The sequence below is a fragment of the Trichosurus vulpecula genome, chromosome 7, assembly GCF_011100635.1.
Source record: "Trichosurus vulpecula isolate mTriVul1 chromosome 7, mTriVul1.pri, whole genome shotgun sequence".
NCBI lineage: Eukaryota > Metazoa > Chordata > Mammalia > Diprotodontia > Phalangeridae > Trichosurus > Trichosurus vulpecula.
In genome coordinates this window covers 272,358,278-272,374,835 of record NC_050579.1, presented here as the reverse complement: position 1 = coordinate 272,374,835, position 16,558 = coordinate 272,358,278, and the positions used below count along the sequence as shown (strand labels likewise).

General features: G+C 37.0%; 1 protein-coding gene across 5 annotated transcripts in view; it reads left to right on the top strand.

Annotated features, from left to right (window-relative positions):
• The window catches only part of ILRUN (inflammation and lipid regulator with UBA-like and NBR1-like domains), a 109,900-nt gene that overhangs the window by 74,238 nt on the left and 19,104 nt on the right, over nucleotides 1–16,558 (top strand). For 3 of the 5 annotated variants that reach the window (XM_036768759.1, XM_036768757.1, XM_036768758.1), the window contains one exon: nucleotides 14,507–14,835. In XM_036768759.1, the coding sequence (XP_036624654.1) occupies nucleotides 14,507–14,835 (329 nt within the window). The remainder of the gene's footprint in view (nucleotides 1–14,506; nucleotides 14,836–16,558) is intronic. The other 2 variants (XM_036768761.1, XM_036768760.1) reach the window with 1 other exon arrangement.

Below are 16,558 nucleotides of genomic sequence, written 5' to 3'. Positions count from 1 at the left end.
TAAGTTTTTCATCAGGTTCAGGGTATTGAAAGAACTTTCAGATGAGGCTAACAAGCCACTGTCTGTGACCTTTTAAAGATCATAGAGAATGGAAGGGATATGGTGGGACTGGAGAAGGTCAAATGTCTCAGTTTCAAAACCAAAAAATCAAGGCGGAGTTACATCAAGATAATAGTAGAATGAAGTTAGGAAAAGCACAATTCTTCCCACCTCCTCTGCTTCCACCAAGAAATGAATATTTAAAAATAAATAATTGGGAAAAGAGAAAAGGGAATCAGCAAAAAGCCTTAAAAGAGAGAAATCTTTCTCAAAGGAGAAAAGAAAAAACAAGCAGCAGGACAATAAATAATTACTATTCCTCCTGAATAAAAGTCACCAGAAGAAAAAAAAGAAATGAATTGTAGTAATGGTCTAGGAAAAGGAAGTTGGACCTAATACATGACATACCAAATTGGATAATAAACACTTTAAAGGTAATGGAGGGCGTTCTAGCTTTGGTAAAGAGTGATCTGGAATTATTCATCAGAGTTCTGGCAGGGAAAATGAGATAGGCCAAACTGATAATGAAAATAAACAACTTTGAAGAAGTAGAAAATTTGAATAATGGAATGAAACCAACAGGCAATGAAATTCTCAGACTGAAAGACTATTCTTCAGAAGTGGCAGAAAATGTAACGGAAGAAGATTGAAGGAAAACACATCTGAAGAAAGAAGGCTTTACAAGCAAAGATGGTACATCTAAAGGACAGAATTGTGAGAGAGAATCTAGGAATCTTTGCATTACCTGAAAAAATGCAAATACAAGGTCCAGCCATGATCTTTAAGGAGCTTGCTGAAAAAGATTTTCTGGACATGGAAGATAAAATCAAGGGATAGACTACCAATTGATAGAGTTCAGAGAATGCCCTCAGACTTAACTCATCCAGACACATTATTAAACTCCTCAAACTTCCTTGGTAAGTGATGTTTTTCTTCTTAGATACTATGAAATCCTCCATCACATGAAAGCAGAAGAAAAACTGTGAATATAATTTACAAAAAGTCAGTAGGAATTGTACTTCACTTCAGAATTTTCTAACCAGCTAAACTAGGAGTTACATAGATTTTGTTTTTTAATTCATATTGATGTAGATGAGGAAACTTCTCACATCAATGCAGATTGGCAAGTGTTCTTCAATATAATCTTAACTTTCTCAAATGTTTAACCAGGGTTCGGAGGTGGGACTTGAACCCATGTCTGCCTGACTCCAAAGGTAGGCTTTCTGCTGAGCCTTGTTTCCTGTCTGAAATAACATAAAATTAAAAAAAAATTTCAGTATCCTACAGCATTTCCATGAAAAACGTTTCTATAGGAAAATGAAAATCTTGCTGAAACTTTTTTTTATGCACTCTGCTTCCTGGCAGATTTGTGTGTTTGGCTGGAAAAGGGTAGGGATGCAAGGAAGACATTTCATAAAGAGACATCAGAAAGATTGACCTATTGGTATGGTTTCTTCATTGGGCAATGTTAAGGCAGCAAAGGCCAAGAAATGCCCAGCCAGAATGTCATTTTTGATGGAAAACTAAGGGTCAAAAAAAAGCCCTTGGGATTTAGCAGTGGAGAAGGGAATTAATTAACAAACAGCATTCAGATACCATTTAAAATAATGAAATGTATTCAGTAACTTGAAATTAACCCATAAAGACATATGGAAGACTTCTATAATGTTGACTGTGAAACAGTTTATAAAGATTTAAAAGAAGTACATAATTGAAAACTGATTTAATGTTAAGCTAATATAATAAAATTTCAGGTCCTTCCCTCTCTCCCCTCAAATCCATAGAGTAAATGCTATATCTTAATAAAAATGCCAAACATACTTTATACAATTAGAAAATAAAATGCATGTAGAAAAACAAAATGTCAAGAATTTCAAGGCATATTATGCAAAAGAAAAAGTAGCAAAGGGGACATATGCAATACCTGATTTCAAGTTGTGATTTAAAGCAATAGTTAATAGAAACATCTGAATGAAAAAATAGAAAAACATATCAGTGGAATAATTCTGATGGTAGTGAGCTAGAACCAGATACATATAGTAACTTAGTGTTTATTCTAGGATCACAAAGCATCAGGAAAAGTATCATCATTCAATAAAAACTTTTGGAAAAACTGGTTAACTGGCAAAATATGGAAACAAACTGAAATAGCACATGTAACACTTCAAACTCCAAATGGATAATCTAATGTCTATATACAAAAAAGTATCAAAAATTTTTAAGATTGTGTTTTATGTCTTCCACAGCTATGGAAAAGCAATACTTTTTTTTCCTTCTAATCAATGAGCATATAGTTTATTTAACTACATGAAACAAAGTTATCAACAGTGTGTAGTACCATGAGATAAATATTTATAAGTATATTTTAAAGACTGTAATTTACAGGTCCTTGAATACTATTTGTAACTTGTTCTAACACATTTTGCTATTTTCCTGGTAAGTAATTGTTATTTAATGCAGCCAGTATTTTGGGGGGGAACTTATTTAGTATTTTACTTTCCCCAGTTAAATACATAAAAACAATTTCTAACACTTGTTTTTAAAACCTTGAGCTCCAAATACCCTCCTTCCCTCCCTCCCCCCACCCTTATTGAGAAGGCAAGCAATTCGATATACATTATACATGTGTGGTCATGCAAAACATATCCATAATAGTCATGCTGTGAAAGAAAACACAGACCAAAAAAAAATGCTCAAGAAAAATAAAGTTTAAAAAAAAGTATGCCTCAGTCCGTATTCAAACACCATCAGTTCTTTCTCTGGGGATGGTTAGCATTTTTCATCATAAGTCCAGAATTGTCTTGGATCGTCGTATTGCTGAGAATAGCTATGTCATTTCACAGGTGATCATCTCACAATATTGCTGTTACTTTGTACACAGTACATTTCACTTTGCATCAGCCCATGCAAGTCTTTCCAGGTTTTTCTGAGAGCATCCCACTCATCATTTCTTACAGTACAATATTATTACATCATAATCACATACCGCAGCTTGTTCAGCCATTCCACTGCTGATGGGCACCCTCTCAATTTCCAATTCTATTCTCTCTCTTCTTTCACCCTGTTCCTCCTCAAAAGTGTTTTTACTTCTGAACAACCCCTCCCACAATCTACCCTCCCTTCTATCACCTTTCCCCTTCTCCTACTTTCCTGCAGGGTAAGATAGATTTCTATACCCAATTGAATGTGTATGTTATCCCCTCTTCGAGCCAGTTCTGATGAGAATAAGATTAACTCACTCCCTCTCACTTCCCCCATCTTCCCTTTCACTGTAAAAGCTTTTTCTTGCCTCTTTTATTTGAGATAATTTACCCCATTCTACCTCTCCCTTTCTCACCCCTTAATTTTATTTTTATATATCATCCCTTCATATTCAATATGTCTATATATACTCCTTCTAAGTACCCTAATGATGAGAAAGGTCTTATGAGTTAACAAACAACATCTTCCCATGTAGGAATGTAAACAGTTTAACTTTATTGTTACTTATGATTTCCCTTTCCTGTTTGCCTTTTTATGCTTCTCTTGAGTCTTGCATTTGAAAGTCAAATTTTCTATTCAGTTCTGGTTGAAGGAATAAATTCTTAAACTGCCACTTAGAGAAAATCATAAGAGAAAAGAGATTAACTTGATTATATAAAAAGAAAAGGCTTTTATGCAAAAATAACCCCAATGTGTTATCAATGTGAAGTTAAGAAAAATACTGGGAAAAAAACTTTGTATCAGATACTTCTGATAGAAATCTAAAATCCAAATTTTATAAGCAAATCTATGCAAGTTTTCAGAGGTCTGTTTTCTGATAGATGGTTAGTTGTTTTCCTTCATTCTCAAAGAAGACCAAAGTGACATCACTGTGCTAGAGTCAAGTTTCATTGTGTTCCTCTGTGGCTGATCAGACCAATACAAGTTCGGAATGCTCTACCATAGTTCAGGCACAAATAGTCGTTGTGAACATTTGAGGTGGATACTCTAAATTTGCGCATCCTGCGTTTCCTTTGAGCTCTCTCAATTCTGCTTTGCTCATAGAACGGGGCACCTTCTCTTACATGGGCGCACTATGCTGAGCTTTCCTGTACCAGTGTCTCCCATGTCACACATTCAATTCCAAAGTTCTTAAGAGAGACCTTGAGAGTGTCCCAGTATCGCTTCTTCTGGCCACCATGTGAATGCTTGCCCTGTGTGAGTTCTCCATAAAGTAATCCTTTTGGCAAGCATATGTTTTGCATTCGAACAATATGGCCAGCCCATCAGAGTTGCACTCTCTGAACAGAGTTTGAATGCTTGGCAGTTTAGTTGAGTAAGGACCTCAGTGTCTGGTACCTTACCCTGCCAGGTGATCTTCAGAATCTTCCTAAGACAATTCAAATGGAAATGATTCAGTTTCCTGGCATGGTGCTGGTATACCCTCCAGGTTTCACAGGCATACAACAATGAAGTCAGCACAATGGCTCTGTAGATGTTCACTTTGATAGTCTAATACCTCTTCTCTCCCATACTTTCCTTTGAAGCCTCCCAAACACTGAGCTAGCTCTGGCAGTGTGTGTGTCAACCTCCTTATCAATGTGTACATCCCTGGAAAGTTCACTACCAAGGTTATGTGAACTTATCCACAGCATTTAAAACTTCTCCATTTGCTGTAACCGATGGTTCCATGTATGGATGGTATGATGTTGGCTTATGGAGCACCTGTGTCTTCTTGGTGTTGATTGTTAGGCCAAAATTAGCACAGGCAGCAGAGAGTTTTATGCTGATAGTAACAATCCATCATGCTTTTGTGATGCCCTGAAGGCTATTTATGGGCCAAAGACCTATGGTGCATCTGAACTACTCAGTGCTCATGGAGTCATATTGATTAGTGATGTGGACATGATCCTACAGAGATGGGCTGAACACTCCCATAGTGTTCTCAACAGACCATCATCAATCAATGCTGAGCCATTGGCTGTTTACCTCAGGTAGAATTCAGTTCCTCCCTAGCTGAAGCTCCAACCGAAAAAGAGCTTTTGAATGCCATTAGGCTCCTTTTATATGGCATAGCACTTGGTGCTGATTCTATTCCAGCTGAGATTTACAAGGTAGGGGGTCCGTTGCTCATACAAAAGCTGACTGAAATTTTCCAGGGTGTATGGCAAAAGGAGGTTATCCCCCAGGAGTTCAAGGATGCCTCCATTGTCCATCTCTGTAAAGGTAAAGGAAGTAGGTTGTCCTGTGACAATCACAGGGGAGTCTCTCTCTTAGTCATTGATGGCAAGATTCTTTCCAGAGTCCTCTTTAATAGGCTGATCATCACCTGGAAGATGGTCATCTACCTGATAGCCAGTGTGGCTTCAGAAAGGGCCAAGGACCAATTGAAATGGTGTTTGCTGCCTGACAACTCCAGGAGAAATGGCACGAGCAGAATAGAGGTCTGTACACAACATTTGTAGATCTGACCAAGGCCTTTGATACTGTTAGTCATGAGGGCTTGTGGGAAATCATGTCAAAATCTGGTTGCCTGGAGAAGTTTATCAGCATTGTGCATCAGTTTCATGATGGCATGCTTGCCTGGATTCTGGATAACCGACAATGCTCTTGTGCCTTTCCAGTCACCAGTGGAATGAAATAAGGCTGTGTACATGCTCCCATGCTTGTTAGCATGATGTTTCTAGCCATGTTGTCAGATGCTTTCAATGAGGATGAACGTGGCTTCAAGGTCAGCTACTGCACTGATGGCTGATTCTTCAACTTGGAAAGGCTACCAGTTGAAGAATATAAGCAGACAATTCTTAAAAGAAGAAACAAAAAGCGTCACATGAAAACAGCGTTTTTTAATAATCAGCGAAATGCAAACTCAAATTCTAGCTGATCTCTATCAGACTGGCTGATAAGAAAAGATGATAGAGCTCAGTATTGGTACAGATCGTATAAAACTGGAGTACCATTGTGCTGCTGGCAAAGTCGGAGCATATGAAGTGACACAATAATTTACTAAAGTGTGCATACCCCTCAATCTTGTGGTTCTGTTAGGAGAATAGGTTCCAAGGAGGTTACTGACAGAGGAACAAAAAATCATCTGACAAAAAGCTGCCAAAAAAAAAGAGAGAAAAGATTCTCAGCCATACTATTTGTAATATCCAGTCTTGAAGCTAGGTATCTTACTGGAGAATGTCCATACAGATTATGGTATATTAATGTAATGAAGTTAAATTATTATACAACAAATAATATAAAAAAACTCAAGGAAATTTGGGAATACTCATGAAGTGATGCAGAATGAAGAAGGGAGAGCCCGAATAATAGATATGTTGACTCTGATTATGTAGGTAGGCAATGATAGTAGCAGTGGCAAGTTCATTTATTTCTAGATATTTACATATATTACACATGTTATGCGTATACACGTAATAGATATAACACAGATTACATATATTGTACCTTGTGTATATTGTGCATATTGTGTGTGTGTATGAATTCTTAAGATAGGAAAACAGAACTATGAATACTACCTTTCTGGGCACTATTGAAGACCATTAAATAATAGAATCCTAATAACTGATATTTATATTATATCTTAAAGTTTACAAAGTGTTTTACCAACATGCTTGTGAAGCTCCCATTCGAACCTTAAGACATTCTTTTGAAGTAGATGCTACAGGTATTCTATTCATTTTACTGAAGAAGAAAGTGGTGCTGAGAGAGTAAGAGACTTCCTAGGGTCACGCAGTGAGTGTCAGAAAGGAGACTCAGATGCAGGTTTTACCAGCTCCAAGCGTAGCCCTTGATTGTGCACCGTATCATTCAGCCTTTTGGTTTGTTTCATCCTGCAGGATCATTTTTCTTATCTTTTCTTATCCTCTCGTTCATATATTAGAATATCTGTTCTCATCAGTAGAGGTCACCCCAAAATTCAGATTGGGGAGAAAAACAGAAAACTGGCATCTGCTTAATGTAGGTCAGTGACGTTGACTGAGGCTGTTGGCAAAGTTGTAGAATGTATTGTTAAAGAGATGTTTAGTGAGTGAACCTTTAGAAAAGAAATGATCGCCAAGTGCTGGAATGGCCTTGTTAGGAAGCAAGTCATGCTAGACTTAATTTCATTTCTTTTTTTGGACAAGATTACTTGGCCGATAGATTATGGGAATTTAATAGTTTATCTAGATGTCACTAAAGTAATTATGATAGTCTCTCGTGCTTTCCTTGTAAACAGTGTGGAAGGACGTGGGTTAGCTTATAGTATTTTGGAATATTCAGACTAGTTGAGTTGCCATTAATAAATTTATATCATCTCAAGGTGGAGATAAGTCTCTAGTTGAGTACCCCAGAGATCTGTCCTTAGCCCTGTGCTATGTAATGCCTTTAACAATAACTTGAAAGGAGGCAAGCTTAACAATTTATAGATGAAATGAGCCTGGGAGGAATAGCCAGTGTATTGAGCAATAAAACCGGGATCCAGAGAGGTTTTTCTTTGGGCTAGAATTACAGGTCCACTCCAGTAAGATGAACTTTAATAGAGATAAAGTCAGTTGAGAGTCAGAAGAGAACTAGGGATTTTAGTGGGCTGCAGTTTCAATATGAGTTAACAGAGAGTCATGACTTTACCTCATAAATAGGTTAAGAGCTGTAGTCAGAAGGTGATAGTCCTGCTGTACCATACCCTGGTTTGAGTCATACTCAGAGTATATTGTTTTTGGTTCTTGGTCTCTCGTTTCAGGAAGAGCATTTATAACAGTAGCATGGACAGAGGAAGGCAACCACTGTGAGGGGGACTGGAAACCATGTCCTCTGAATATTTATTGAAGGAGTTAGGGATTTTTAGCCTAAAGAAGGGAAGACTTAAGAGGAATATTATAGTTGCCTTCAAGTATTTTTATAAGATGGAATAGGGATTAAACATATTTTGCTTGACCCCAGAGTTCTGAACTAGAGTGCAGGTTTTATCAAGGTAGATTTAGGTTCAGTACAAGCCATGCTAACTCTTGCCACACACACTCCTCCACACTGCCTTCTTCCCCCTACCCCCAAACTTGATAAACTCCAGTGTTTACCCATTACTTCCAAAATCAAATATAAAATCTTCTTTTTGGCTTTTAAATCCTTTCACATTCTGGCCCCTTACTACATTTCTAGTCTTCCACGTATTTTACAGTCTTTCAACACTGGTACTTGCTGTTCTTTCCACACAACACTTCATTTCCTGACTTTGTGCGTTTTCACTGGCTGTGCCCCATGCCTGCAAAGTTTCCTTCCTCACCTCCTTCAAGACTCAGCTCAAATCCCACCTTCTACAAATGACCTTTTCTGGTCTTCCCTCTGAGATTTTATCTTCCATTTATGCTATATGTACCTATTATGTACAGTTGTTTTTATGTGAGCTCCTTGAGGGCAGGGACTATGTTTTTGCCTTTCTTTGTATCCTTATTGTTTAACACATAGTAAGTGCTTAATAAATGGCAATGATACTTTATCATCATTATCTGTCTTCTGGTCTATTTTCAGTTTTATTTCCTGATTCGTGGACAATAACCGTACTCTTTATTTTTTCTGTGTCCCTGCTGGGTATAAAGCTCCTGAAGTACCAAGTTTGTTTCCTTCTTTATCTAATTTCTTTGTTATTGTCTTTGTAGATCTTACCCATCCTCCTTTTTTCACTGTACCTCACTCTTAGAAATAGAAATTCTTGAGGTAAGTAACGTCAGTTGAACACTATTTTGTAGTAGAAGTCAACACAGCATCCTAAATTGTGAAACCCTTACTATTCCCTGCCCTTATCAGACACCATTTGTAAGATGCTGCTATTTTTGGGTTCCATATCTCCCTAGTCTTCTGGGTGGTAGTTGCCCTTGGGGACTCCAGAGTGGTACAATCCTTGCTCAGATAAAGTGGTCTACTGTGCAGATTCTCTACAGATGAAACCTACTGTCATGTTCTTGTCTCTTATTTGTACACATTTTCTCTCATGGGAATATTCTTTAGTAGAAAATCTTTTCCTGTTCCTTTCTGGGACAAGACCCTCTTTTTCGCAGTTGATCTCAGCTGTTGTTTTTAACCCTGGTCACCTTCAGCACCTTCTCCTTTTTACTCTCCTACTCACGTTCCCTCTTGTTGAGACACTGTAGCTATTAATCCTTTTACTGTTCACCTGTGAACTTTGTGGATTGTATGACCCACTCTTTTCTCCCCATTCATACAACTTCCCACTGTTATTCCCCATACAAAAGATATCGGTGCTTTAGTTGTGGAGGATTAATTCAACTCTTCTACCTTTGCTTCTACTGATTAAGTTCCTCTTAAATCTTTAGCTCCTTAGATTTTTTTTTAATCCCTTAATCATTCCTTTTTTTTTTTTAACCCTAGCGAGCATTCTTTTTTTGGAAGAAAAATAGGAATAATCATGAGAATTTATTTCATTACATAGTCTTATTTTGATAATTGTACTTGCTTTTCTCATGCTTGTGTTGTTTGGAGTGTTTGCAAGTCATATAATCTTTGCCTGTCTTCTCCCCCCCCCCCCAGTAATTCTTCAAATACTTTTTGTCCATTTCTACCCATTTATTACAGTAAAGGTTGCAGATTGAGCTCTCTGATTTTTTTAAATTAAATTTTATTTTTTAAATTAACAAATATTAATTTCTTCTCTCCCATCTCTTGTCTCCCTTCCAAAGAACCACAAAGTTCTTTTAACAAATATGGTTAGTCATATGAAACAAATTCTCACATTGACCATGTCCAAAAATGTGTGGCTCATTCTTAATCTTGAGCCCATCCACATCTAAGAGGAGGTAGGCAAAATTCTTTATCTTTGGTACTTTGGAACCATGGTTGGTTATTGCATTAATGAGAGTTCTTAAGTCTTTCAAAGCTATTCATTTTTACTGTGTTGTTGTTCTGTATAAATTATTCTCCTGCCTCTGCATGCTTTACTCTGCATCAGTTCATTTAGGCCTTCCCAGATTTCTCTGGAACTCTTTTTTTGTCATTTCTTAGAGAACAATAGGGTTCCATTATGTTTAGGTACCATAATTTGTTCAGCCATTCTCCAAACGATGGGCAGTCTCTTAGATTCCAGTTCTTCACTACCAAAAACAGAGCTGCTATGAATGTTTTTGTACATATGGATCCTTTTCCCTTTTCTTTCCTTGCTTTGGTTTATAGATCTAGTAGTGGTATTGCTGGGTCAAAGGGTATGCCCAGTTTAGTAACTTTCAGGGCTTAGTTGCTCAGAGTTGCTTTAATTTGCCTTATCTAATTATGAATTATTAATTTGTTATAGTTAACATTCTTTCATATTTTAATACTTGTTCAAAGTGATTTATTTTCTTTTTCAAGTTTTATTTATTTTTCCTTCTATCTTTATGCCTTTTGGTTTGTCTCCTTGTGGCTTGGGCTTTCTTCCCTTCCTCTGTCCCCTTAGTCTTTTGGTCTTTCAACTTTTTCTACTATATCTCCCTTCACTGACTCTTCTTCACTCTTTAGCTCCTCTTCTTCCCGTTAAGGCTCCATCCTTCAGGCTGAGGCTTCCTAGTTTGGTTGTTCATCCATGAGGATTAGGTAGTCTTTAGTCATCTTGGGATAAGGGAGGGGAGAGGGCAGGGTTTTTAGTCCCTTTTGCCTTTCACCTAACACTGTTCTGCTCTAGTCCAAATCTCTTGAGTGGCAAGTCATCCTGAGTCTTCTGTTTACTCTGTACTTTCCTTTTAGGGATTGTCACGTCTTTTCAGGTTCATGAGTTCCGGTGTTTCAGGAAAAGCCTTCCAGTTTGCTAATGCTCCCTTCACTGGGCATGCAATCAGTTGGGAGGGGGTAGAGCTTGTTATGGGGTAGGACTACTGAAGTGGAGCTCTATTAAAATTCTCCAGTGTTAATTCATGAAGTTTTTACTTTGCTTAAAGATTCTATTTTCTTATGGGTTCAGCTGTAAGTACTCTTATATCTGGCACATAATTCACTTAGAAAAAAAAGATTTGGGGCTGAAGAAGTTTGTAAAAAGCAGCTATATTTGGCAGTTTTCTGGGCACATGATTCTTTCATTAAGATCTTATTGATTTTTTTTTGTTTTTACTTTATAGTCATTATCTAGACCTTTTTCTTCCTCTTCCTTCTCTCATAAGCCTTCTCTTGTAGCAAAGAAAAATGGTTAAAAGCAAAACTAGTGAACATAATGACCATATATGAAATCATATGAAACTCTTTGAACTCATATTCCTAGTCCCTCCACCTCTCTGAGGGGTGAAGGCCCAAGATTGGAGATTACAGTCATACTACATTTGACTTAATTTTAGTATTTTCTTTTTTTAAAAAAAAATAAGTTTTTATAGATGTCTTTTAAAAAAAAACATTGTTTTCATTTTTATTATTTTAGTCATTGTAACAGATTATTAATTGGGGAGTTAGGGTTGAAGACCAGGAAACTAACTTTGAGTTACCTTCATTTCTCACACGAGTTGATCTCACAGACTGTGCTTCATGCCTGAAACTGGCACATCCTACCACATCTCCACCTGTTGAATTCCTTCTTTTCTTTCAAAATCCAACTGAGCTGCCACCTTGAAGTTATGTGACCCTAGAGAATAATTTTTAGTACCTGAATTTTTTCTTCTTGTATCCTTAGCACTTAGAGCAGAGGTTCTTTCTCGTGCCATTGATGTTTTGGTAAGGCCCAAGGAGTCCCCTTTTCAGAAAATTGCTTTTTAAAAAACATAATTGGAGGAAATGCTAAATTTTAGTTAGACGTTGGTGAAAATAAAGATGTCTTTTTTTTTCACTAAGTTCTTGGACTCCTCAAATTTCTTCATGATCCCCAGGTGAAGAATCCTTGACCTAGAGCAAAGCATTATTAGGTGCAGTGTGTAGTAAATTAAGTTGAATTGTGTGGTGGCAGTTAGTATAGGAGAGTATTAAATTTAGGCCGCCACTTGATTTTTTTTTTAATACCCCAGTCAATAAAAACTAGTTTATGTGATTAACTTAAATTTGACTCTGATTTACATTCCTGTTCTGCTCCTGATACTTTCTTAAGTTCCTAAATTAAGCTATTCACTATGTGTTCTCTTACCATGCTAGAAATTCTATGCCGTTTGTTTGTGTAAATCTTGATCCTGTTTAGATTGAAGGCAGCTGTCCACTCTCCCTTTACACATAGGCCCAGCTTTTTCTTTGTCACAGTGTAGTAATGGAGGACTTTATATTCCTTGGCTAATTAGGACTCTTTGCCATAAGTTAACAGCAGATGGCACTGTATTCCCATCTACGTTAGGATTTGGACTTGGAGCTATTTGATTAATCTGAGAATTTGAGAGCCATTTATATGTTGTCACCAAGGTAAAATATTCCCAAGAAGCTCTGAACAACAGACTTTCTTTTGACTAGGAAATGTATCCCATGCTGAATGATTTCATAAAATCAGAGTTGCTAAGTATCTATTTGATTTTTAATTGAAATTCAGTTAGAATTTTTTTTTTACCTTGTTTCTCATTCTTTGTTAGTCTGTCACTCTTAGTCAGTTTTAAATTGGTGTCCCTATCCTAGTCCTTTAGCTATTACCTGAGAGGCTAGATTTTTTTTTTTTTTTTTGCTTTGTAAGATGGTAATCCTTTGGGAATGTAAATACATCTATTCTCTGAGTCTTGCCATTCAGTTTAAAAGAACCCTACCTTTCTTTTCTTTTTACTTTGTACCTAACTTAGTCTGTCAATTCAGGAAATTAGGAACTAAATTAGGAAATTTAAGGTGTGGTACACCTTAAACTGTCTTCTTCAGTGTAACCAAGTAGTTGGGGTTTTCATGTATTTGAGGCACAGTTAGTATTAAATTTTAGATATTAATTTTAAAATTATAAACTAATCATTAACAAAAAAAAAGCTTTATAAAGTAAGGATTAAAACCTTACATTAAACCCTAGCATTTAACACAAAGCTAAATGAATTAATGAACTAGCAAAAACAATTTCTGTTCTGTCTCATTCCAGGTCTGCCTGAAGTTATTCTGCCTTTGTCCTTACTTTCTTTTTTTTTCCCATCTTTTAAAAAAACATTGTTAGTGTACATGCAGTTTGATGCTACTAGTTTTTCTTCGCATCACTTGGTGTGGAAGTCTTTGCCTATTTCCTCGTATGCTTCACATTTATTTTTTATGTATAATATTCTGTTACACTCATATACCATGATTCATTCAGCTACTCTCTAATTATTGAAAATACAGGTAGTTTCTGATTTTTTGTTATTAAAAATAGAGCAGATGTGTATATTGTGCTAGCTCTTCTTTCCCCTTTTATGATTACTTTGGACATATGGCCAGTGTTGGAATCATTGAGTCAAAAGTTATGATCAATTTTGTGACTCTTTGTCCATATCAGTCTCACATATACTAAACTACTGTCCCACAAAGACATTGTAGATGTCAAACTCAAGCAGGCTGCGGGGAACCAGATGTAATTTGGAAATGTTTAACAAAATAGAAATACAATAGAACATAATGTTAATTTGTGGTTTTCTAAGTCAGAATGCAGCTGGCAAGGATCTATTCCTTTTTGAGTTTGATACTGTCTTAGATGATCAGTGATAGTCCCAGAAAATAAGATAATGAAGCTTACTTCCTTTATTTTCATAGAGATGAGTGACTATGGGTCCATAATGTTGTATATGCTATCAGACATAGTAGTTGTGAAATTGGTTTTCAACTTTGTTGTTACTGTTACATGGGGTAGGTTATAATGGTAGTACCTAATATGGTATATTAGGAAATGACTGGTATAACTCCTTCTCCCTCCCTTCCCCTAATTATCTAGAAAGCTTAAAACCCACAAACAGCATATTCAAGTATTTGTTTCCTAACAGCCCTGCTGCTATGGGTTGAAACGGTTTTTTTTTCCTGGTTTTTGCCATTCTCAATGAATATGAAATGTCATGAATCCTTGATTTGTATTTTTTTTTCCTTATTAGGGAGTTTTAGCAACCTTTTATGTGTTTGTTAATGATTTATATTTTCTCTTAGAATTTGTCTCATAAATTGGAGGTGTTTAAAACTAAAACAAAACCATTGACAGGAATTGTCTGTTTTTCAGTGGTGTTAGAAAATGTTAGAAAAAGAATAAATTACATCTCTATCAAGATTTATTATATTTTTCCTTTTTTTATTTAAGAGTTATGCCTCCTGTCTCTCTGAATGTACTTATAGTGATAAGACATAAAACCAGAACTGTCTAGTCATTCTGGGAATTAAACCTTTTATAGTCTTGTCTAAATGACCATTTTACTACACAGGGCCCATAAAAGTTGAATTTGGAATTTAAAAAAAGAAGGAAAGAAAGAAAGAAAGAAAACTTTGTGTAGAAATGCCACAGCAGCAGTTCTCAAAAAGATAGCATTGCCTCTTTGGTGCCTGTTAGAAACGGTCCAGCCTCTAGACTAGTTCAGGGTTGAGATTCCTTCTGGTTGTCACAGTGGCCCGAGGATGATTCTTTGCATTCATGTGAATTGACTTTATTTTTCAGATGTCATCTGGGTGATCCTCAGCGTGGAGGTGGGAGGACTTTTAGGAGTAACGCAGCAGCTGTCATCCTTTGAAACCGAGTTCAACACGCAACCGCACCGCAAGGTAGAAGGAAACTTTAACCCATTCGCCTCTCCGCAGAAGAACAGGCAACCAGATGAAAACAACTTAAAAGACCCTGGGGGTTCCGGGCTAGGCACTATCAGCAAAAACACATGGGCTCCTGCTCCTGACCAAATTGAACAAGATCAAAATGGACTGTCACAAAACTCTGTAAATCTCTCCCCCAGCAGTCACTCAAACAACTTATCGGTAGTGACTTACAGTAAGGTAGGTGCCCTAGGAGAAATGGAGAAGGGGTAGGTGACGGGCCTTGGTGTTTGTTGTCATTGCAGACTTCGAAGCCCAGAATGCCGTTCATCTAAGGAGTTTCTTTTAATACTACTTAACTCTCTTGTTGGCCCTTACATTTTGATAACATCATCTTTTAAAAAAGAAACCAAACAAATCCCTACTTAAAAAATCTTCATGTCCTGTAGACTTTGCTGCATCCATATTTTCAAATTCAGTCTTTAGTTCTCATCTCGTGTGGGTGCTGTAAATGACAGAGAGGTCCTTAATTTTCTTGAGTATTTAAACAAAGTCAAAATGTCACCAGCTGTGCTTCCAGGTTAAACGTAGACACCCTTATAAGAAGAGTTTGAAAACAAACTTGGGAATTTGTCTAGGATTTGTTTCTGAGGGAAAAGACCGGTGAGCTACTATGGACCCAGCCATTGCTATTGGGTCTCTTCAGATATTCTTATCGCAGACAGATGTACTCTTCTCTGTACTCTTTGACTATATTATTGCCCATCAGCCTGTTCACACAAAGAGGGAGTGAACTCTGTGATCTGAGTGGCATTTTGACTTTGGCTTTTCATGTGTGGAAAATGCATGTTGAGTTTATTATGATTTTAAAATCATTTTATTGTTGTAAAATCCTCTCCTAGGTGTTTGCATACTTGTCTTTTGTCTTCACGATAGTTGATTAAAACCTTTTTAATCATAGCTTATTGTCTTCCAAGCTCTGTCAGAGTTACTATGCCCAGTTGTTCATTTTTCATGGTTTAATAAAGCCCTGATGTTGGGATCTGTACTGTTCCAGGTGGTTCATATGGCTGGGTCCCTATGAGTATATCTGGTATATTTTGTATCATTTCACTCTGACTGATAATACTAGGATGAACCCATCAGTGATTTGAATTTAGTTAGATGTTAGATCCAGCATCCCTTTCTGCTGTAATCATGAAAGCAGTTTATAAACTAACTTTTGCCTTGCTTCATGCCACCTTTGGCATTTAGACAGAGGAAGCTAAAATAAGACCATTTTATTTGAGGGGTGAGCTGTTGCATTATAATCTTGGCTTTTAACATTTCTGGCCAAAGGTTTATGCCTAGTGTAGATCAGGAGCCCTGGAAAGAAAGTTGTAGAAAGTGTAGCCTAATAGGAGAGACCTTCAAGTAATAATGGAAAATTCATACAAATCCATGTTGTTGGAGTTGTGGTTGGAGCTCTGACATCGTTTCAGGCTATGCTGTGGAAGTTGGTAGAGTTTATCTTCATTTGATGACAGCAGTCGCTTACCTGTGTATTTCCTAATTTCAAAATCTTAGAAATCCAAGTATGGGTTCATTCCAGCTGGCCCATAGTAAAAATGAACTGGATCTAGGGTGAGCACTGCTGTTTCCTGTGATTAGAACACGCCATTAAAATTGGAGAACTCAGAACTCATTGAGAGGGGATTGATGGGAAATTGAGGGTTGGAGGAGGAAGGGATTGAGAAAATTGGTGTCTCCTGTGTAATCTCAGTCCTTCGTATGGGAACTACTTGTTTTATCACATCATGGTGCTGCAGGGTATCATCTGCTTAAGTGGATAAAGGCAGCACTCTTTTCTTGTACCTGAAGACCTGGCCTACAGAAAAGCTAGGGAGGTAATTCGTTGCACTCTTATTTTTATCTGAGATACCACATATTGATGAATTGGGGAATGCCCAGAAGAGGGTAATAA